Source organism: Colobus angolensis, unplaced genomic scaffold (assembly GCF_000951035.1).
Source record: "Colobus angolensis palliatus isolate OR3802 unplaced genomic scaffold, Cang.pa_1.0 Scaffold85, whole genome shotgun sequence".
Classification (NCBI taxonomy): Eukaryota; Metazoa; Chordata; class Mammalia; order Primates; family Cercopithecidae; genus Colobus; species Colobus angolensis.
Window position 1 is genome coordinate 2,101,732 of NW_012122376.1, and position 23,646 is coordinate 2,125,377.

At 42.9% G+C, this 23,646-nt stretch overlaps 1 protein-coding gene across 1 annotated transcript in view; it reads left to right on the forward strand.

The window, feature by feature from the left end:
• Nucleotides 1–587: 587 nt before the first annotated feature.
• The window catches only part of LOC105503322 (chromosome unknown open reading frame, human C10orf90), a 241,141-nt gene continuing 218,082 nt past the window's right edge, over nt 588–23,646 (forward strand). The window contains exon 1 of the mRNA XM_011930181.1: nt 588–1,436. Coding sequence (XP_011785571.1) covers nt 1,197–1,436 — 240 coding nt within the window. The 5' untranslated portion in view covers nt 588–1,196. The remainder of the gene's footprint in view (nt 1,437–23,646) is intronic.

Below are 23,646 nucleotides of genomic sequence, written 5' to 3' on the forward strand. Positions count from 1 at the left end.
TTTCAATGTGGGGCAGGTGAGTTAATTATTCAAGGGGGTGTCTCTGCCAAGAGAAAGTCACCTGTGGAGAAGAGTTCTGTGTCTGGACTTGGAGCACAGCCATGATGCTGTCATCTGCTTCCTCTTGGCGCACCCCCTTGATCCAAGGCTTGCCATTTTCACTTGTAAATTACTAGGTTAATAGAAATGGCATCAAAACAAGAAACAAAATGAGGCATATACCATGGATCTGCAATTCTAATTGATTTGAAATTTAGAATCCGACAATTATTAGCACCACGTTAATCTCCACTATCATATGTGTAGCGAACACTGTGCAAAAAAATTTGGGTAGAGAACGTGCAACTGTACTTTCAAAATGATGCCTAACATGACTCTATTCCGTGCTGTTGTTGTCTCACTGTTTCGCTCACCAGAGTCTAACAATAACCCTGTGAGTGGCAGATGGGGTATTTTCATTCCAGTTTTCCTCCTGGTAAACTGAGGCTCAGGGTGGTGAGGGAACTTCCCATGGTTGACCCAGGACCAGAGCCCCCTTCTAGGCAAGTGGACTCCACCCCCAAGCCCCCACGTGACACGCTGTTTTTCTGATGGCCTCTTGCAGCCGTTGCTGCTTCTGCACTGGGAGTTCTCTTTTTCACTTGAATGTGTTTCTTCTCCAGGGCTGAGGACGCTCTTTGTATTGGTAGGCAGCCTGCACTTATTCCTTTCAGTCCTGGCAAGTAAAAGCAGGAATTCTAAAAAGCAACGATCATTCCTCTTGGTTCCTTTGTATAGAGCCCTGTAAATAATTTATTTGGATTTGAGAGGATAGAGACTGGCAAACATGTTGAATCTCTCAGTAACCGGGTGAATTCTGTGTTCAAAGTTTCAAGGCAGTGGAAAGAGAAATACTTCTTTGAAATCAGAGAAGACGTTGAGTGACCCGAGAGCTCAGGCGTGAGGCTGGAAACAGACCACAACAAGAAGTTTTTTCTTTTTTGGCATGTAAAGGTCACCCTTGAGGTTCCCACATCCACATCCTTCACAAATGTAGCTGGGATATTGAGACGACTAGCTCTGGAGTTGGAAAACACTGGGACAGGTCCGAGCTGGGGCACTGCCCAAGTCCCTCCTGTTGCACTCAATACCTGGGTTAAACAAAGAAAATTGTGTTTGCCAGTCTCGCTAGCTAAAGTCACAAGATTCCGAGTATCATGCGGCACTCTGGAATTCCTACAAAAACTCATCAGCAGGGGTATGCTGCCTGCTATGCAGAAACGGCCGTGCATCGGACTTTCCAGATAAAAACATTTAGTACAGAGTTGAAAAACCATGTGATGGTCATGGATTTTGTGAAGAGTAACTGGTTTCCCTCCCAGAGAAGAGCCAAAGTTTGTATCATCCATATGTGTCAAGGCTTGAAGACGGCTGAGCAGACAGCCAGCAGATATGAGGTACGGCTGAGCCTGGGTGGGTGAGTGGGTACACACTTGACTCAGAGAGAGATGGACTTGTTGCTTCTCAGACAGTTCAGGTGTTTTATCTGGTCTAATAAATTAATCATATGTGTTTGTAGACTTCCCTAAGGGATTTGGAAAAGCATTCTTCATTTCTGAATTTATTTTAGTTTTTGAAATATGGGGGAAGGAGAAAGCATATTGGATGAAGGTAATTTACGATGACACATGTCTGCATTTACAAACGTTTAATGGTGCTCCAAAGACTACTGAGTTGGGTAATTTGTATCCATGTTTAGAAACTACAGCATGTTTCTGTGAGTTAAATATTCTTAGCTCTGTATGTTTGCAATCACCTGTCTTTAAAAGCAAATTCCTATTTGTTTCCTGTTGTGTTTTGCAGGAGAATATGTATGACATGTTTTCATTGAGTTAAAATAGGATGATTCAAGTTAGGCCAGTAAGAATGGTCTTTTATTTTTGAGAGCAAGCTCTAATTTTCAAGCAGAGACAACTTTGTAAAAAAAAAAAAAAAAGAGAGAGAGAGAGAGAGAACTTTGGAGATTTAAAATGTAAAAGTGAGATAAACACCTTACTCTGAAACATATTTGTGTTCTGCAACTAGTATCAGCTATAAGCAGTTATCTTTTCAGGAAGTAAACATGCATGAAATCTGATCAGCTCTTTATTGTACATGGAATAAATTATGAACGACATTGTAATTGACTCCCATATAGCTCATTTACCCATCTCTTTTGATAGATGTAACATGCAAATTGCTAATGTCTTATGAAAATTCTGAATATTGATGCTGTTATTAGGAAAGCCTTCCCATGAATACTGGCAAATACGCCAGGCCTTTTGTTCCCCAGACTGGGCAGAAGGAAGCCAGCACAATGTGGAAGGAACAGGTTTTGCAAGGTTCAAGGCTGGCTTCTTCCAGTTCCAGCCCTGGGAGTGTGAATTTCCTTGTTCACAACAGAGATGTAAAGGCCACAGAAATAATGGTGCTAATTAAATTCAGTAATAGTTGTTCATTACTCCATTGCCCAATCAACCAGAGCAAAAGGTGTGCAATTAGAATATAATTGAAAGAAATCAGAGATGTCATTATTCACAAGTAATTAATCAGATGGGGACAGAATTTTATCATTGCATAATTTTCATTGAGGTTATTTTCCAGTCCTCCAGAGAGAGAAAAACTTGTTGAATTATATTATCATGCATTTTACAAAAGTGTTCATGGCTTCATTTTAAACCCTATGCAGCAAACAGTAGATCTGGCATTCTCATTTTCTTCATATGTAAAACTTCACTTATTCCTATAGCTACACTAAATAAAACAATGTGAAAAAAGTACATCTTTTTAGGAGGTTACAAAAAACTTCAAATATGTGACAGTCACAGCTACATTTTTTTCAGGGCCCAATGCCTTGCTACTATTGACAGCCAACAAGTGAGCCACCAATGTTAAAATGAATGCCAGATCCAAGCCTCCACCCACAATCAGTCTGATGGGCTGGATGGGCCTCACTGTATCTGACTCCAGAAGTTGTCCAGGAAGGGCCTGCCTCCTTGGCTCAAGGGCGGGCCAGGTTTGAAAACCATCAGATGGGATTTGACCTCCTGTCCCTCTGAACTTCAAGCTCTGCTCTTGACTTTTGGTAGCAAACCTTTCCGATTTTAAAATACTTCACATCCATTAAACTATTCGTCATGTTGTTCCTACCAGGACATCTCAGCATTATTTAGATTAGGAAATTTAGGAAGAAGGAAGCTTCCTTACTCAATTTCCCAAGCTGAAGTGATGAGAGACCCCAATTAGCAGCTTCTGGGTTCTGCCTTTGGACTTGGCCCCGTGACTCCTTCTCTTCTATCAGCTCCAAGGCCATTGATTAACCTGCCCCAGGCTTTGACCATAAAGTACTCAATGGGCTGACAAATGAGCAAGGTCTCTGGGATGAACTCTCAATGCACAAAGGTCCTAGATTAAAGAAACTGGCTGGTTATCTGGCAAACGTGAGTTTTGGAGGTTTTATTTCTGTAAAAACCTTATGGATTTCAAGTTCTTCCCATGAGGTCCTGCAAATCTGCTTGATTTTAGTGTAAAACCTACAGACTCAAATTTTTCCAAAACCATGGGCTTAGTCCTGAGCTGTCTTAATGATTGGAGAACCCACCTCTCACCTGCTGAACTCCAGCCCAGGGACGATCCAGCCACACGCATACCCTCACATAGACTTCCTTCTGATAGCAACAAGGAACAGAGCCTGCTGTGCTGAAAGTAACCAGGATTGGAAGCAGGTGATGGTGAGGGGTGCCGAGGATCCCCGGGTTCATATTTTCAAAGACTTGATGTCTGCACACTCAAAAAATGCTGCAAACTCTGAGAAATACAGTGTGTTAAGGGCATGTCTCCCCCTGCGTATGTTTTTGATGAATTTCAGATATCAATGTAGCTGTAACTGGAGGATGGGATGAGCCCATATTGAAGCTCTGCCTTCTGTCCACATGGCAAGCAGGGACACTTTCTGAGACTCTATGCAGCAGAGCTTGAATGGTTTTGCCAACCTGGGAAGGGAAACCTCATAGAATTCAGTGATGTGCTCGTATCTCCTAAGGTGTGAATGTAGTGGGCATCTCCTAAGTGATTGTGGAGACCTTTCTGATGGTAGGTGTAGGCTGAGATGCATCAGCCAAGGCTCACCCATCTGTCCTCTGATAGGCGACAGTTTCTAATGCCTTTAATCATTAGATGAGCCAAAGAAAGATTTTGTATTTGGAAATCACTATTTGGCCATGCCTCCTAATATTTTTCAAAATCTCCATCATCATTTCCATCTCCCTTTTCTATTCATTCTTTTAAAAAATTTGGGTTTAGCCAGCTGGGCCCAGTGGCTCACACCTGTAATCCCAGCACTTTGGGAGGCCAAGGTGGGCAGATCACGAGGTCAGGAGATCGAGACCATCCTGGCTAACATGGTGAAACCCCATCTCTACTACAAATACAAAAAATTAGCCCGGCGTGGAGGCGGGTGCCTGTAGTCCCAGCTACTCAGGAGGCTGAGGCAGGAGAATGGCATGAACCTGGGAGGCAGAGCTTGAAATGAGCCGAGATCGTGCCCCTGCACTCCAACCTGGGCAACAGAGCAACACTCCGTCTCAAAAACAAAACAAAACAAATTGGGTTTAGCCAGTAGTGCTGAATTCATAGTGAATTTTTTTTTTTTTTTTTGAGACTGAGTCTCACACTGTTGCCGGGGGTTGGAGTGCAGTGGCACGATCTTGGCTCACTGCAACCTCTGCCTCCTGGGTTCAAATGATTCTCCTGACTCAGCCTCCCGAGTACCTGGGATTACAGGTGCACGCCACCATGCCTGGCTAATTTTGTTGTATTTTTAGTAGAGTCGGGGTTTCACCATGTTGGTCAGGCTGATCTTGAACTCCTGACCTCATGATCCGCCTGCCTTGGCCTCCCAAAGTGCTGGGATTACAGGTGTGAGCCACTGTGCCCGGCCTCATAGTGAACTTTTTAAAGAACTGCATATGCCTCTGGCGAAGTCATGGCTGTTGTGACCCAGTGGGCCCAGGGCAGCGTGAAGGCATTGGCAATGACAAACAAGGAAAAACACTTACCAGGCGACTCTTTTCATCTCCCACATCCCTCCTCATGTCTACACTTTCCTCTACCTTCTCGAGCTGTTCTAAGGTCCTTGGCTGCTCATTTGATCAGCATCTGTTATTTCTGCATCATTTCTAGTGATTGATTTTCCTCCTGATTACAGGTCATGCTTCTTTGCACACTAGGTAATTTTTTTTTTATTATACTTTATGTTCTAGGGTACATGTGCACAATGTGCAGGTTTGTTACATATGTATACATGTGCCATGTTGGTGTGCTGCACCCATTAACTCATCATTTACATTAGGTATATCTCTTAATGCTATCCCTCACCCCTTCCCCCACCCCACAACAGGCCCCGGTGTGTGATTTCCCCTTCCTGTGTCCAGGTGTTTTCACTGTTCAATTTCCACCTATGAGTGAGAACATGCGGTGTTTGGTTTTCTGTTCTTGTGATAGATTGCTGAGAATGATGATTTCCAGCTGCATCCATGTCCCTACAAAGGACACGAACTCATCCTTTTTTATGGCTGCATAGTATTCCATGGTGTGTATGTGCCACATTTTCCTAATCCAGTCTATCATTGATGGACATTTGGGTTGGTTCCAAGTCTTTGCTATTGTGAATAGTGCCACAGTAAACATACGTGTGCATGTGTCTCACTCGGTAATTTTAAAATTGAATTTTGGACACTGTGAATTTAACATTGTTTGGTGTTTGATTTTGTTAAGTTTAAGTTATTTGAAAACAGCTTGACCCTTTTGAGGCTTACTTTTTGGATTTGTTTGGGCTTGTTCAAATGTCCCTGGGGATATTCGGTAATGTCTGGAGACAGTTTGGTTGTGACAACCTGGGGGAAAGTGCTACTGGTGTCTAATGGGTAGAGGCCAGAGATGCTGCTAATATTCTACAATGCACAGGACAGTGCCACCTTCCACCCTGTAACAAAGAATTACCTAGCTGAAAATGTCCATGGTGTTGAGGCCGAGAAACCCTGACGTGGGCTAATTTAGTCCCAGCGTTACAACATGACCCTCCTGAGGACTCTACCTGATGTCTCGTGTGTGACAAGGTGTTTGTACCTTGGCTGGCGGGAACCTAAATTGCTTCCAAGTAGGTCCTGAATGTTGTGACCTACCATTTTCTGGAAGTTATTTTCTTGGTTTCAGGTATTTTTCTCTTGGGCAGGTGCAGATCAGTATTCAGGCAAAGACCTGGGAGGTCCCTTGCAGGCTGCTGGAACTCTCCTTTGCGGTTCTCCTCTTCCCAAATTCCAGCTACATCGGCCTCTCTAATTTCCTTCTCTACCTCCTCCACTCAGCAAAGACCCCAGGCTCAGCTGAGTTTCCCCTCCCAAGCTGCAACCTGGACACTGGCTCCAGGTGGGGACAATTGTAGGACTCACCTCTCAGGGGTCATAGTGCTGCATTGCTTGTTGTTCAATGTCTGGAAGTCATTGTTTCCTAGCTGTTGTCGGGTTACTCTGTCATGGCTGGAAGAAGAAGTCTCCCAGCGTGGTTTCAGGAAGTCATTGTTTCCTAGCTGTTGTCGGGTTACTCTGTCATGGCTGGAAGAAGAAGTCTCCCAGAGTGGTTTCAATATCCCACCATAGTGTGGAAACTTCGCTCTGGGCTTTGCTGAATGTTTTCAAGTGGTTGGAGTACACCGTTCAGTCTTGTAAAATAAAAGCACTCAAGTTTTAAGTATTTGGGCTTCAAGAGAATTTGATTCAGGAAATAAACAGGTCACGGAGAGCAAACAGGAGGTAAAGCGAACATTTCCTTTCTTCTCACAGTTATCAAAAGGTGCAAAACAATTTTCCCTCTTTCCAGACCAAGTTGAAGAGCTTAGCCAGATCAAAGCCTTTGGAGTCTCACCTTTCCCCATGAAGTCCTGGCCTCCAAGCATTATTTTTGCTGGGATGTGCTCGTGGCTATGACTGCAGTGAAGACTCTACCTCTAGCCTGAGGAGGGCTGAGAAAAGGCTGTTTAACAAAGGGCAATAAAGATTTTCATGAGCTCCGCCACTCCGCCAACAGGCTGGGAGCCCCTGCCTCATTCCTGTGCCTTGCCTGCTGTCTGGTGGGTGCTTGGGCTCCTCCTAGAAGCCTCAGCTCAGCCTCCACTGACAATGGCTGATGGCCTCCATTCAAACGCAGACATGAGAAGCCCCAGAACTGAGAGGGAAATGAAATGGCTGTGCTTGGGTCTCAATGCTGCCTTCTCACCATATTCTTCCAGCCCTCCCTGCACCTGCCAACTGGAGCTGCCTGTCAGAGGGCAAGGTCCTAAAGAGGTGTGAGGATTCAGAAGTCTGAAGTCGGTTTTGTTGCATCAGGAGGCAGATCTGGTGAGTGAGGTCTCCAATCTCGCGACAATGGACAGTATTTAACGAGAGGTCAAGTGTGAGTTGACCCATGGCATTGGCAACTAAAGCTTGTAAGATCTGTCTGACATCATTTTAGTCAATTTCCACTAGGGAATTGGGAACTTGTGGGGAGACCACATCCACATTTCAGCCAAACCAAGGGAGAGAAGAGATGGCAGATGAAAGGTGGTAGTGTGGTTAGGAGAAAGAGCACTGGGTTGAGACTGTCTGGGCTTTTGCCAGCTGAATGATCTTGGCAATTTTCTTGTTCTCTTTGAGCCTAGTTTTCTCATCTGTGTTCATGTGAACAATGATAATATCTGCCTTATAGGGTTGCTGGGGGCATTAAAAGAGATAACCTATATAAAGGGTTAAGTCTTGGGGCTAACATGGAGGCTGTACCACATGAAAGTGACACAGAGCCATGGCACCAAGACGTGGCCCCTGGGTGCAGGCCAATTGTAACCAGTGCTTTATGGGTGCTGCTGCTTTGTAAGCCGTCTTGTTTAAGTTGGGGCAAAATGCTTCCCTTCCCTCCTTCCCCATACTCAAAATGTCAGGTCACAGGGACTTATGACCTTCTATATTCTTGGCTCAGGGTAACCCCATCCCCCAAGCAATTTAGAAATTAGTCATCAAATTGGCCAGGAGCTAAATGCACAGTTTTCATTCAGAGCATGCCCACTCCTGGGGCCAGCTGCAAATTCCATCACCGACAAGAGACTCTTGAGAGTGTGAGTTCATTCACACCTGACTCCCTCACGGTAAAGCTAGGGTTAGGGCAGAGAGCATTAATGAGGCATTTGTGACATAAAATGAACCTCCCTAGGAACAAGGATCTAAATGAGGTTTTGCCATCTTATGGAAGATTGCATGGCCCCTGCACCTTAGTGTATTTTAGAATCCTTAGAACGTTCTAAGAATTCAGACCCCTGGGTTCTGGGAGGGGTGGCTTCCAGAAATCTATGTTTTTAAATAGAGAACTTGGTGGTTCTGTTGCAGTTCTGAAACCATGATCTGCAAGTTCTAGACCAATATTTTCCAACTGCATGAACCCCAAAGAAAGTCACAAAAAGGCCAGTTGAATTGTCCTTGTTAAGAAAACCAGTGCGTGGAAGGGCAGGGAGTGGGGGCAGATGTGAGTCAGAGAGGAGAGTGTGGAAGCCAGGAGCACTGTGTGCAAGGAGAGCTGAGAGATGGAGATGGAACAAAAGAGGCCGGTGTCAGCTGATTCCTGAATTGCCTCATTGAAGCTCACAACAGCTGTGTGAGACACATGAGGCCTATTTTTCCAAAGAGAAAATTCTGTAAGGCCAGAGACATGGTGCAGGCTGCACAGTGACACAGTTAGGAGCGGCGGAAGGAGGATTCCATCTAGGTTACGTCTTCTTCTACAGACTGTACTTCTCATGTGGTGCTGGGGGAAGCAGCACATCTCCTGACAACGACAGCTGGAACCCAGGGAGGTTCAGAGCTAACTACAGAGAAAGTCAACGACACCAGAATCAGGTGGCTGGGGGCAGTCATTGTGCCCCCTCTAAACTGAGGGCCATTTCTCTTTCCTTCTGATTGAGACACTTGTCCACCCACGGCTTTCTCACTGAGAACCTCCTTACAGCCCTGAGGACCACATGTGTTCTTACTGCCCTCTGTAGTTGCCACCCTACATCCTCTTCCTCCTCTACTGGAGCAGATGGATTACAGAGGAGACACTTGAGCTTGCTCTTGTAACAAATGCGTATTAAGGACCTACTCTGTGACAGGAACTGTGGTAGGTGCTGGGGACATAGAGGTCAAAAAGGCTTATCTTCTAATTGAGGAGACACCCATCCCAATGATGCCAGGCCAGGGTGTCTACACAGAGTTGTGGATCCAGAGAACTCAGCAAGACTGCACAGAGGAGACCTTCGGGCACATTCTTTATGGAAGAGTGGGAGGTTTCCAGGCGTGGCAGGACAGAGAGAGCATAGGCAAATGGGGAAGGGGAAGACATTTCAGGCAGAAGGAATGACAATTTTTGAATGGTGGCACAGGAAGGGAAAACCTAAGCAGAACCCAGTAGTCTCTCTGAGCTGAAGAGACACAGGGTGTGACTGTAATTTACAAGGCATACTTCTTGAGAGGAAGGAGGTAGGCAAAAAAAAAAAAAAAAAAAAAGAACTCCAGAAGTTTGCATCAGGCCCTCTTGAGTCTGGCTGAAAATTAATCTATGCTGTGTAGGGAGAAAGTCTCTATGACCAGACAGAGAAAACTGGCAAGAAAAGAACATCTAACTGGGGAGCTGTGAGATGAGCACTTCCCAGCACCACCCCAGAGCCATGAATCATTCAGGTCCCTCACCACCTGGAATGTAGAGACCTCACTGAATACAGGAAAATCACATAGAGCGCCGAGGAGGGTCATGTCTTAGTAGTGTGGCTAAACTAGCCTCAGTATAGGCTACCCTAGATCCATCCATAGTAATTTTAAAACCAGTTGTTGAAATAATCAAGCTATTCCTCAAGTGGTTTAGTTGGCAAACAAAGTTTAAACTTTTTTTTTTTTTTTTAACAAGGCTACAACAAAATCCAGCAAGCAATAATATAAAATTTACAATGTCTGGCATCCAATCAAAATTACTAAACTTTCAAAGAATCCAGAGCATATGACTCATAACCAAGATAATGCTAGTTAGTAAAAACATATTCATTAATGATGCAAATGAGAGAATTCACAAGCAATGATCTATTAAAAGGCTATTACAGATATTATAATTATATTGTTTTCCCTTTAAATGCAAGGATTTAAGAAAAGACATCACCATAATGGGGCAAGAAATGGATTATTTTTTAAAAAAGAACTTCTTGATAAGAAAAAAATGACACTATCTAAAATGGAAATTTTACTGGATGGGATTAACAGCAGACTAGATGCTGCAGAAGAAAAGATCAATGAACTTTCCAAAATGAAGACAAGAGAGAAAAATTTTAAAAAAGAGAGAGAGAGCCAGAGTGAGATTCAGAGAAGGAGAAACAGCAAGAAAGAGAGAGCACTGTAAGATCTATCTGACATCATTTTGGTCAATTTCCACCAGGGAACTGGGAACTTGTGGGGAAACCGTATCCAAATTTCAGTCTAACCAAGGGAGAGAAGAGATGGCAGGTGAAAGGTGGTGGTGTGGTTAAGAGAATGAGCACTGGATTTAGACTGTCTGGGCTCTTGCTAACTGAGTGACCTTGACAGTTTTCTTGTTCTCTTTGAGCCTCGTTTTCTCATCTGTGTTCATATGAACTATGATAATATCTGCCTTATAGGGTTGCTGGGGGCATTAAAAGACATAACCTATATAAAGGGTTGAGCCTTGGAATTGGCAAGAAGTTTGTTCCCCATGACAGTGAATTGTTGTTGTTGTCCAAGTTTCAACATACGTTTTCCCACCGTCTCCAACTGTATCACAGAGCCATGGCACAAAGACGTGGCCCTTGGGTGCAGGCAAATTGTAACTAGCACTTTATGGATGCTGCTCCTGTAACCTGGAGGATGATATCAAGAAGCCCAACACACATGTGATTAGATACACAGAAAGAACAGAGGGGAGGAGTGAGGAGAAAAAAGATTTGAAGAAATAATGGCTAAAAGTTTTCCAAGTTAATGACATTTGTATCAAGCATGTAATAGCAGAAGCCAGATTCTCAAGGTTGTCCCATGCCACATTAAGTGTTTCCAAAATGATGGTCCACAGGGTTGTCAGCAGGGGTTCTCCAGTCCGAGGGAAATGACCACCATGTACAAATTAACTGAAGCAGCTAGAGCAGCTAGAGCAGCTAGCTGCTGTACTTATGACTGAGATGATACCAGTTTAGGGTAGGATCACATATTGTGTCTGTTATGATTGGCTATTAGTAAAAACGAAAAAAATCTGGCAGACACAATCTGTATTTATTTTTTATTGCTGCCTAACTAATTATTACATATATAGCAGCTTAAAACAATGCCATGATTATTTGTAGATCAGAAATTCTGGTGTAGGTTAGATGGCTTCTCTGATTAGGATCTCTTCAGGTTGAATCGCGGTGTCACCTGAGACTGTGATCTCTGAGGCTTGGGGGTCCTCTTCCAAGATCAATGGTTCTTGGCAGAATTCAGTTCCTTGTGGCTACAGGACTGAAGTCCCCATTTTCTTACAGACTGTTAGCCAGAGATCATTCTCAGCTTTTGGAGGACTGCCTCAGGTCACTGTCTGAGGCTCTAGCCATGGGCAGCTCACAATATGTTGTTTGTTTCTTCAAGGCCAGAAGGAGAATCTCTGCTACTTTGAATCTCTCTGACTTCTATAAAAGGCTCGTCTGATTTGGTCAGGTCCATCTTATATAATCTCCCTTTTGAGTGACTCAATGTCAACTGATTAGTAACCTTAATTACATCTGTAAAACCCAACCCTTTTGCCATATAGTGTAACTTAATCACGGACGTGATCGCCCATCATATTCATAGGATCTTTTCACCATCAAAGAGAGGGGAACATATAGGGCATGTACACCAAGAGGAATCTTAAAAACCATCTGAGTATTTGGCCTGCCACATTATATTTTAAATTTTTGCATCTGTGGAGTAAAGGAAATAGAAGGAGCCCTTGGGATTGAAAGCACATAGGTTGGAGTCTCTGGGAGCTCCATGAGGCCAAGTGCACATAATCTGCTCTAGCTCACCATGTGCCCCTGGCACAGGTCAGTTCTCAGTAGACATTTGTGGGATGAATTATGAATGAAGAAATGAATAAACAGAAGTGCATGCAGTATGTTTTAGATGAGCACCTGAGGCCAGGGTGAATGATGGTTGATTACTTAGTGCATGTAAGAGATCTTCGTTGATGCAATACTTACGTTAGTCTCTATTACAGATTCACTCATTTTTCAGTGATCACAGACAGACAGACAGATGGACAAACAGGTAACAGCTCTAGTTTGTCCAAATGAAGCTAAAAATGAAGGTCACTTGTTTGAGCAATGTTTTCATTAATCCAATTCCAAAAAGCAAAATTATTTAACTTCCTCTCTGTGAGTCTAATTTATATCTCTTCTCCATCTAGAAAGGACTTTGAGACAGCCCTAAAAATGAATATCTTGGAAAATATCCCAAATTTAGGAATAATAACATATTAGAGAAACCAACAGGGCTGAAGACAAATGGGAGAAATATTTTCTCAAAGTAAACAACGCATTGCTTACTATTTTATGTCTAATACAAGAAACCACCTCCCAGCAGAGTGGCCAGCAGCCAGGAGCAAGTGTATTGGCAACCCAGGGCCTGTGTCAGGGCCCAGATGCTTCTGATTCAGTCCTCAATTTACAGAAAGTTCACAGATCCCCTTATTTTAGCTTCAGATGCACTCAACTCCTCACTGATGCTGTCTAGACACTGCCGGCTTCTCAGTGCGTGGCTCTAGGTTGGCTGCCTCATATTGCACTAGTTTTCAAGGCAACCTGTTTGGTGATGATGTTCTGGGTGAGCTGTGTGAAAGAGACTTGGCTACTGGATATGCAGAGAGGCTCAGAAGTGAATGGGAGATGCCGTGTGCTTACCTCCTCACTGCTGATTGGAAGTAGGAAAGCTCTGTAGTTCCCAGCGCATGCAGCCACTGTGCTAGCTGTCAGATATACAGGAAAAGGAACCGTGAAGACTCTGGAGCAGCTCCACAACCACGGCCATTTACTCAGGTTCAGCCTCTGCAATCTGGAGGAAGCTTGCAAAATGAAAATCTGATCCCCTTGTTTTAAAACTAGGGAAAGGGCTAGGAGCAATGGCTCCCACTTGTAATCCCAGCATTTTGGGAGGCTGAGGTGGGAGGATCATTTGAGCCCATTCAAGACCAGCCTGGGCAACAGAGTGAGACCCATTTCAATCAATCAATCAATCAATCAATCCATGAAAACCAAGGAAAATTGTCAGCAATGGTACTAAAATATAAATCATTCTCATCCTATTCTGTAGTCTTTCTCTTGACTTTTTTACAGTGTTTTAAATTTGCTATTTATGTTGGTCTAAGTACAAATTAAAATGTTATTATCACAAATTTTACTTTTCAGCTTTACATTGTGCAATGACAGTTTTAACACAAATTCAAAACCATTTAGCTCACAGGTAGACTCACCAAAATGACACAGTTCATGTTTTTTGTAGCTCATAGATGCATATATGTATTTCATTCAAACGAGAATGATGGAAGTGCTGCAAACATCAACTCAACTGTTTGTAATTTCATTGCTTCATATAATTTTACCAATACTCTCTGCCCTTTGGCTTGCTGATGAGTGAAGAAAGACTATAAGGAAAGGAAATACGGTTGCCCTGTCTTTCTCTTCCTTCTGTGTCATCATTTCAGCATAAGTAGCTGGCTATACAGGGAAGTAGCATAAGTAAGAGAGATTTTGATAGGGCTACTGGTCACTTGTGTTTTTCAGAACATCATTGCCTTCTTTCTGCCTTTGAAGTCAGTCTGGTTCCAATGGGAAGTGGGACCTCATGGCTGTTGGCATTTCAACGTCCTTGTTCTGGGACAGAATGCGCTCACCTTGTATTCACTGTATATCTTCCTGAACTCCCACACCCAGACTTTGTAGGTTCACCTAAAGTCTGTGAATGAGGATCACCTTATGTCAATGGGGTGGTGAGGGAGTGCATGTGCCTCCTCTGCCCCCAGCATGCCCCATGGTCCTGTTGGCTGTCACTTACAAAACACAAGTTCAAAGACAAAGTATTGGCGGCTGGGTGCAGGAGCTCATAACTATAATCCTAGCACAATGGGAGGCCGAGGCAGGCAGATCACCTGAGGTCAGGAGTTCCTGATCAACATGGAGAAACCCTGTCTGTACTAAAAATACAAAAATTAGTTGGGCGTGGTGGCGCACACCTGTAATCCCAGCTACTCAGGAGGCTAAGGCAGGAGAATCATTTGAACCCAGGAGGCGGAGGTTGCGATGAACCAAGATGGGGCCATTGCACTCTAGCCTGGGCAACAAGAGCGAAACTCCGTCTCAAAAAAAAAAAAAAAAAACAAAGTATTAAAATTTTCAAGTTGGTGATATCAAAAGCACAGGCCCACAAAAGAAAAAAAATTGATCAATTGGACTTCATCCAAATTGAATATTAGGTGCATTAAAGGACACTCAATGGAGTGAAAAGGCAGCCCACCTTTGGATGAACTGTGAGGATGTGGTGCCGAATGAAATAATGCAACACACAGGGACAAACATTGTTGTACTCTGCTTTTATGAAGAACCCGGAATTGTCAATCACAAAAACAACATGTAAAATAGAGCTCCCAGGGGCTGGGAGAAGGAGGAATGGGGAATTATCGTTTAATAGGTACAGAGATTCTGTTCAGGATGATAAAAAAGTTTGGAGATGGTTCGTGGTGATGGTAGTACAACATTGTGAACGTGCTTAGTTGTGAACTTGAAAATGATTTAAATGGTTAATTTTATGTTGTGTATATTTTACCACAATTAAAAAAAAATCAAAATAGTGACATTAAACTGAGCACGTGGCAATTCAGAGTACTGGCCCCTATGCAGATTCACAGGTCTCACACCCACGAAACTGGCCCTGCACTTACCTGTGTTTGCAGAACATGAAGTATGAATGCCTAGGACAGTTGTCAGTTGCAGGTTCTTTCATTAGACAGTGAGATCCCTGAGGTCAGGGTGCATGTCCTATTTCCCGTACTAGTTATATGTTTGTTGAATTGAAGTTCTAAGCTAAATGGAAGCTTATTCACAATATATTTTTTAAAAATCAGCCTTGTTAAAACATAATTTACATACATGATTACTCATACGTTTTTGAAGCATACAGTTCATTTTGTTGTGACAAATGGGTACAGTTGAACACCAGTACCAAATTGTGACATAGACCATTTCCACAAGCCAAAAAGTCTCCTGCGCCCTTTGTACTCAATGCCCTTCCCAGCCCAGTCCGTGGCAGTCGCCCATCTGCTCTCTATAGCTATAGTGTTGCCTGTTCTGAAATGTCTTGTAGCTGAAATCCTGAAGTATGTAGTATTGAGTGGCCGTGATAAATTTCGGTTACAACTTCCAGCATCTTAATTAAAGAAATGATGTTCTACTGAGGCAGCAGAGGAGCAAGGGCTTGGCCTTGATCAGGTAAACTTGGATATGAATCCTGACTCTTCCATTCATTAACTCTTCAATTTTTCATGGACTCTCAGTTGCCTCAGTGTCAGTCGCCTTATATGTAAAATGGAGTTACCAAGAGTACCTTCCTCTTGTGCTGCTTTGAGGCTTGAGTAAGTTGTGTATGACAAGCACTTAGGGAAACCCTTGGCACTTAATAAGAGCCCAAAAAGTCATTGATCACATCATTACTGATGTTATTATTAATAACATTTCTTTGCCTTTAGAATGGGATGACGGTAGTACCTTACTTTGGGAGTTGCCATGGAGATTACATAATGCCTGTGAAGCATTTAGAATGGTGCCTGGCCCTTGGTAAGCACTCCATGGTGTGGCTGCTACGATTTTTCTGTTATAAAGCCGTTAAGGACCACATTTTGCTAGCGTTCAATAAGCAGAAGTTATCACTTCCCCTAATTCTGAGAAGGTGTGAAAGTCAGCCACAAAAAGGACTCCTTTTACATTACTTTCTGTCAGTCTGGGTGAAAAAAATCACAGAAATCAATCACCAGTGTAAAATATACCAAATCTGAAGGCCTTTCCCTGCCGCAGGCCCAGGGCAGGCGTGTCATGCAAACAGGTGAGCCAGGGAGCTGGAAATGCCTTTGTTCTTCTTATTTTTTGTTTCGTTTTGTTTTGTTTTGTCTCTGTTGCTTTGAAAGAAGAAAGACAACAATTGAGTTAAAAGTTGAAGGGTCAAGTGGGCTATTGAATTCTCAGAATTTTCTGAGGTGTTCCAAAGTCAGAGTAACTTCAGTGTATTTGATTTCAAAGTATTTCCAACTGTTCAGGACTCTAATTGGGGGGAAGTAGGAAGTGGTGGTAAATAATTCCTGGGGAAAGACATTTCCACACGGAATGAGAAATGGACTCAGTTCTAGAATCATCAGCTCACATTGTCAAGTATAGCTCATTCTATTGCGCTTTCCTTTATTGTAATTTGCAGATATCACGTACTTTACAAGTTGAAGGTTTGTGGCAGTTGTATTGGGCAAGTTTAGCTGTGCTGTTTTTCCAAAAGCACGTGCTCACTGGATGTCTCTGTACCATATTTTAGAAATTCCGCAATATTTCAAACTTTTTCATTATTATAGCTGTTATGGTCATCTGTGATCAATGATCTTTCATATTACTACTTATTTATTTTTTTTTTGAGACAGAGTCTTGCTCTGTCACCAGGCTGGAGTGCAGTGGCATGATCTCAGCCCACTGCAACCTCCGCCTCCCAGGTTCAAGCGATTCCCCTACTTCAACCTCCCCAGTAGCTGGGACTACAGGCACGTGCCACCGTGCCCAGCTAATTTTTTGTATTTTAGTAGAGACGGGGTTTCACTGTGTTGGCCAGGATGGTCTCGATCTCCTGACCTCATGATCCACCCACCTCGGCCTCCCAAAGTGCTGGGATTACAGGCGTGAGCCACCACACCTGGCCTCATATTACTATTGTAATTGTCTTGAGGTGCCACAAATTGCACCCAGAAAAGATGCCAAACTTAATCAAGAAACCGTTTCAACAGCCAGTTTTTCCCTCACCTCTCCCTCTCTTAAGTGCTACCTATTTCCTGAGCTACAAAACTATGAAAATTAGGCTAATTAAGCCTACAATGGCCTCTGAGTGTAAAAGTGAAAGGAAGCATTCACGTCTCTTGCTTTAAATCAAAAGCTAGAAATGATTATGCCTAGAAATGATTAGTGTAGAAATGATTACGCTTAGTGAGGAAGATATGTCAACAACCCAGTCAGGCTGAAAGCCGGGCCTCTTGCACCAAACAGTTAGCCAAGTTGTGAATGCAAAGGAAAAAAATTCTTGAAGGAAATTAAAAGTGCTACTCCAGTGAACACACAAATGATAAGAAAGTAAAACAGTCATATTGCTGATATGGAGAAACTTTGAGTGGTCTGGATAGAAGATCAATCCAGCCACAACATTCCCTTAAGCCAAAGCCTAATCCAGGCATAATTCTATGAAGGCTGAGAGAGGTGAGGAAGATACAGAAAAGAAGTTTGAAGCTAGCAGAGGTTGGTTTATGAGGTTTAAAGAAATAAGCTGTCTCTGTAATATCAAAGTGCACGGTGAAGCAGCAAACGCTGATGTAGAAGCTGCTGCAAGTTATCCAAAAAATAACTGATGAAGGTGGATAAACAACAGATTTTCAATGGAGACTAAACAGCCTTCTACTGGAAGATGATGCCTTCTACGACTTTCATAGTTAGGGAGGTAAAGTTAATGCCTGGCTTCACAGGACAGGCTGATTCTCTTGTTAGGGATAATGAAGTTGGTGACTTAAGTTGAAGCCAATGCTCATTTCCCATTGTGAACGTCCGAGGACCGTTAAGAATAATGCTGAATCTACTCCGCCTGTGCTCTATAAATGGAAGAACAAAGTCTGAATAACAGTAAAGCTATTTACAGCACGGTTTATTGACTGTTTTAAGCCCACTGTTAAGACCTGCTGCTTAGAAAAAAAAAAGATTCCTTTCAAAATATTACTGCTTACTGACAATGTACCTGGTCACCCAAGAGCTCTGATGGAAATGTACAAGAAGATTAATGTTGTTTTCATGCTTAACACAACGCCCATTTTGCAGCCCATAGATCAAGAAGTAATTTCAACATTCAAGCCTTATTATTTCAGAAATACATTTCCTAAGGCTATAGCTGCCATAGAGAGTGATTCTGCTGATGAATCTGAGCAAAGCAAATTGATAACCTTCTGGAAAAGATTCACCATTCTAGCTGCCATTAGGAACATTCATGATCCATGAAAGGAGGTCAAAATAGCACATTAGCAGGAATTTGGAAGAAGTTGATTCCAACCCTCATGGATGACTTTGAGGGGTTCAAGACTTCAGTGGAGGAAGTAACTGAAGATGTTGTAGAAATAGCAAGACAGCTTGAATTAGAAGTGGAGCCTGAAGATGTGACTGAATTGCCATAATCTCATGATAAAACTTTAATGAATGAGAAGTCACTTCTTATGAAGCAACAAAGAAAATTGTTTCTTGAGATGGAACTATTCCTGGTCAAGATTCTGTGGACATTGTTGAAATGACAGCAAAGGACTTAGAATATTCTATAAACTTGTTGATAGAGCAGTGGCGAGGTTTGAGGGGATTACCTCCAAAGTTGAAAGAAGTTCTACTGCAGGTGAAATGCCTCCAAACAATGTCACATGCTACAGAGAACTGTTTCATGAAAGGAAGAGTCAATTGATGCAGCAGACTTCATTGTTGTCTTATTTTAAGGAATTGTGACCGCCACTCCAGTCTTTAGCAACCACCACCCTGATCAGCTGGCAGTTCTCAACACCAAGGCAAGACCCTCTACCAGCAAAAAGATTGCAACTTGTTGAAGGCTTAGATGATTAGAATTTTTGTTTTAGCAGTAAGTATTTTAAAATTAAGGTATGTACATGTTTTTGACATAATACACCTTTAATAGAATACAATATAGTGTAAACAACATTTCTATGTCCTGGGAAGCCAAAAAATTCATGTGGTTTGCTTTATTGTGATATCTGCTTTATTGTCGTGGTCTGCAACCGAACCCCCAATATCTCTGAGGTATACCTGTAAGGAGAAAATGTTACAAATGATAAGAAACATAATAGAACATGCTGAAAGGAATACTTAATGAATCCAGGGAAATCTACCTCTTTCATATACAAAATAGTTCAGCTAAATCTGACTTGGTAACTGGGTAATTAACATGCCTATATTTTAGCGTCATTCTTCCCTCATGGCTGATGTTTGCATAGAAATCTCCAGCCAAGTGCTTCATCCTTGCTGCTCTCACTTATACCTGCAAACACACAGGGAGCTGAAGTCACCTGGTGGGAAAATGAAGAGTGAATGCTCTGCAGACCACATCTCATTAGACAGCCAGGGGAGACTGTCTTCCTCCATGTGCCTCCAAGAGCAGAAATAGTAGGAATAATATATCCACTTTACATCCTGATTCATCTCATTTTCAAATCAGAACCCCACCAGCCACCACCCTTGAAAACAAAAGTGAAGGAGAAACAAGGAGAGACAGATAGATTGAACTGCGGCATCCTCATTCAGATCCTAACAAGGGAACAATCCTACCATTTGCAATCAGATAAGGGATATTATCTCGGTAATAAAAGGCAATTGAGAATCTAAATGAAAAATCTAATGCTTTTCATGCTGATTTATTTTAGATTAGAAAAAGTTAAACCAGATGTAAACATGAAGAGATGAGGCATGAAGAGGGAATCATGGTAGAGCTATATATCTCAGTTTTGAGTTATTATAGGTGCAGGGTTGCATTAACCAGAAAATACACTGTTGATCCATAAACTGATCTGACATTAATTATTGTTGCAGAAGAGTTCAGAAGATTGAATAAAAACATGCAACACTGGCAAAGATCAATCTTGCATCTAGATTAGCGGTAGAGAATATATATCATACCATCCCCACTATAGTCTGTGCTCACTAACAAATCAGCAGTCCAACCTGGAACCATCCATCGCACGTGCTGTCTGCCCTCTAGTGGAACCTCCTACATCCCTTGGAGGAGACATTGAGATACTGAAAAGAGATAGTCCTCTTTTCTTTGGACTCCAATAATGTCTATCTTTATCTTAAAGGGAAGATGCAGCCAAAAATCCACCTTTGGTCTTTGTCTCCTTGGGATCCAAGTAGACTTGGGATGTCTCCTCTGTTTTCTCTGCAAACCATGTGCATGTCCAGAGAGGCAAAGTTAGTGGGGGAGGGTACTGGCAGCAGGGTTCTGTGTAGACCCTGGGAAATCCTCAGCTGTTTTCTCCCCTCTCTTCTTTCCTGCTGTGTATAATGTTTCTGTCCCTGTTCTGCTTGCTTAATGCTTTACAAAGCTCAGGAGCCATCTCTACCTACCCCAACCACCCCTACATACACACACACATGCACACACACACGTGCACGCACATACATTGCATTCTAGTTGGAGAAGGGAAGGCCTAAGCACTTGGTGTAGGAGTTAAAAATGCTGCTGAATCATGGCTCTGGCGTTTAGTAGCTCCGTGACCAAGAGCAAATTACCTAATCTCTCCATACCTCAGTGTCCCTGTCTATTAAATGCAGGAGAATGTCTGCTGAATGGAGGTTGAGATAATTAGGACTGGATGAGGGGGTATATGGAAAACCCTCACCCAGAAGCTGGTGATGAGTATTCATCAAATGTCCACAGTACTGACTGACAATCCTCCATCCCAAACTTTTGGGATCAGATGTGATTCAACAATAAATTTTTTTTTGGATTTTAAAAAGATAATATTGTGCAACAACTCCATCAGGATCTGAGGAAGAACTCTGTAATTAAGCTTAATTAATAACATGTATGAATATTCACACTCAATGAAATAAATTCATATCATAAATAGCCTTAGGTTAGTTCAGGTAAGGTTTTGCTCTCAGAATAGTTTGCTACAAACCGAGGGAGAAAAACTCTCAGACTACAGAGCTTTATGCATGTTAGCATTGCAGATTAGGGTCTGTGGATCCATGGTGAGTACTCAGATATCTCGAAGAGAGAGTCAGGAAACAACAAAAACAGTAAAATATTCGCTCATTTGAGCCCAGCTATGATGGCAGGATTTGGGAGAACAAGTGAGAGAATGTAGGAGTTGCTTTGTAAAGCATTTAGTCTTACATATATGGAAGGTTCTACTATTATGGCACCTACAATGTTTAGTCAGAGCTCACGGGAGCACTGCTTCTGGCTGCGGATGGAATTCATAGATCAATGTGATGTTGATGTTACTATTGTCTTAGCAGATACCAGGCTTGACCACAGAATTTCTGCAGGGCGGGTCTGGTTGTACCTGTGAAGTGGCCGGTGGTGTAGGGGAGTGGTGGAAGGAAGGCTGGACCAGGGTCAGGAGGGCTGGTGTAGGTGACAGAGCCACCATTTTCTTGTTCTTGGACACTTAGGTTTCTTATCCTTTCTAGGCCTGAATTTTGTTATATATATTTTTAAAAATCTATGTGTCCTAGCCACCACCTTTCAGGGACTTCAGAGAGTCAAAAGTCATGTGAATATCAGAGCTTTGCAAGCTGGGGCATTCCACTCTATCAAGGAATGTCATGATTTTCTTACAGTACTTGATCCTAATCTTAGTTTTCTATTCCCTAGGACTGATTCTAATAGCATGGGTTCCAATTTGGGGTTCTTTATTCAATTACTAGGGGGGTATGACTTTGGGCAAGTTGCTTACCTTCTTTGTGCCTCACTTTCTGTAAAATGGAAATAATAGTGATCATGCCTCTGTCACAGAGTTGTTAGACCGATCCTGTGAGGATTAATTGCCCTCATACAATGATAGCTCCTCACGTGATCCCAGGCTTAAATCAGGCCCATGAATCGCTGGGAACAGAGGTGAGAAATGGTTCTTAAATCTTTTTCCCATTGTGTGGCTTTGGTAAACTGTTTCCATTCACTAAATAACACCCTAATGGCTTCAGAGACTTAAGGGAGACACAGTCTTGAAAGGACTGAGTTAGGAGTCACTTAATGATCACTCATGAAATAGTGAAGGCTGATCAGGCTCTCCCTCAGAGTAGTAAACAGTAAAAATTGGAGTCAACCTTTGGTTTATTGGGGAAAATATTTCCACGTGTAGAAAGAGTGCCACATAAATCCCAGGCATTGCAGGCCAGAGGCCGGTGTCTCCTGTTAACTCGTAACCTTGATCAGGAACTCCGCCCTTTCCCTCCCTCTTCCCTCCCCTCCTCTGTTTTCCTCCTCCCCTATGCCCCCACTCCCTCCCAAGCTCCCTCTCTACCTTTTCCCTTACTACTTCCTTCCTTCCATCTTTTCTCCTCTTCTTTCTTCTGCAAACATCCACTGTGTTTTTCATTAACACCCACCATGATATACAGGTAGGTCCTGCTCCCAGCAACCTCTAGGTCTCAGGGTGAGGCAGACCTGGTTGGGCGAGGAGAAATCCATTAGCAAGCGAGGCCAACAACTTTCTTCTCACTGGGGTTATGGTTGAGGGAAGATGCAGATGTCAGCTGTAGATTCGCATGCATCAGTGTGTATTTACAAACTGAGGCAAGTGCTCTGAAGGAAAAGGAATGCTTCTGCAGGAGCTTGTAAATCAGAAACCTGACTTTGGTTTGAAGGTAATGTCAGGAGAGACAATCCTGTGGGCAGCTCATGTGAGCCGAGCTTCAGAAAGACGTGTTATGCAAATAGGACAATGCGTGCTAGGGCCCTGTGGTGGGTGAGCGTTTAACCAATCAAGGGGATGAGGGGAGCTCATAGAGTATGTGGCAGGACAGAGGTGCCCAGTGAGTGATGTCACAGAGATGAACAGGGGCACCATCAGGGCCCTCGTCATACTTTACCCTAATGGCAATGGAAAGTGTTGCTCTTCTGCGTGAAAGGATTACAGTGAGAAACCAGCAGAAAGTAGAGACCACGGCAGGTCTTTCCAGGATGTTGTGATGGGGCTAAGACCCGGGGTCCAGCTGATGAAAGAAGTTCCTGAATCACCCCATTGTTGAAAATTCTTGAATCAATAGTGCCCACAGCCTGTGGAACATGGTTCTAGGCTTTGGAGAAGTCAGGCATTTGCAGAAGGCTGTGGGTCTTAGTCAATTTGCCATCCATTGTGAATTGCTGAGTCGAGAGAGAAAGAGAGAGACAGAGAGAGAGAGAGAGAAACAGAGAGAGAGAAACAGAGAGAGAGAGAGAGCATCTGTGATCCAAACTGAAGCACTTCAGTGTTTGTTACTTAATGGCAAGGCTGGGGCTCTTGACTAACAATTGCATGGTGCATCAGGAGATTTTCAAGTGAAAATTAATTCTGTGTTGTCACATTCCAGATTAATTAACTTGCTAGACTTGATAGAGTTACATTAAAAATATGCATAACAATCGTTCTTAAAAGAACCACACAAGACCACAACCCAGGAGAGAAGAAGCTTAAAATTTCCACTATGCCGGTTTTTCTCTGCATCCCTCCACCTCCAAGACAGCCTCCAGATCTACCTGATTGGTGTGAAGCAGTGGAGAGATAACTTGCTGCTTC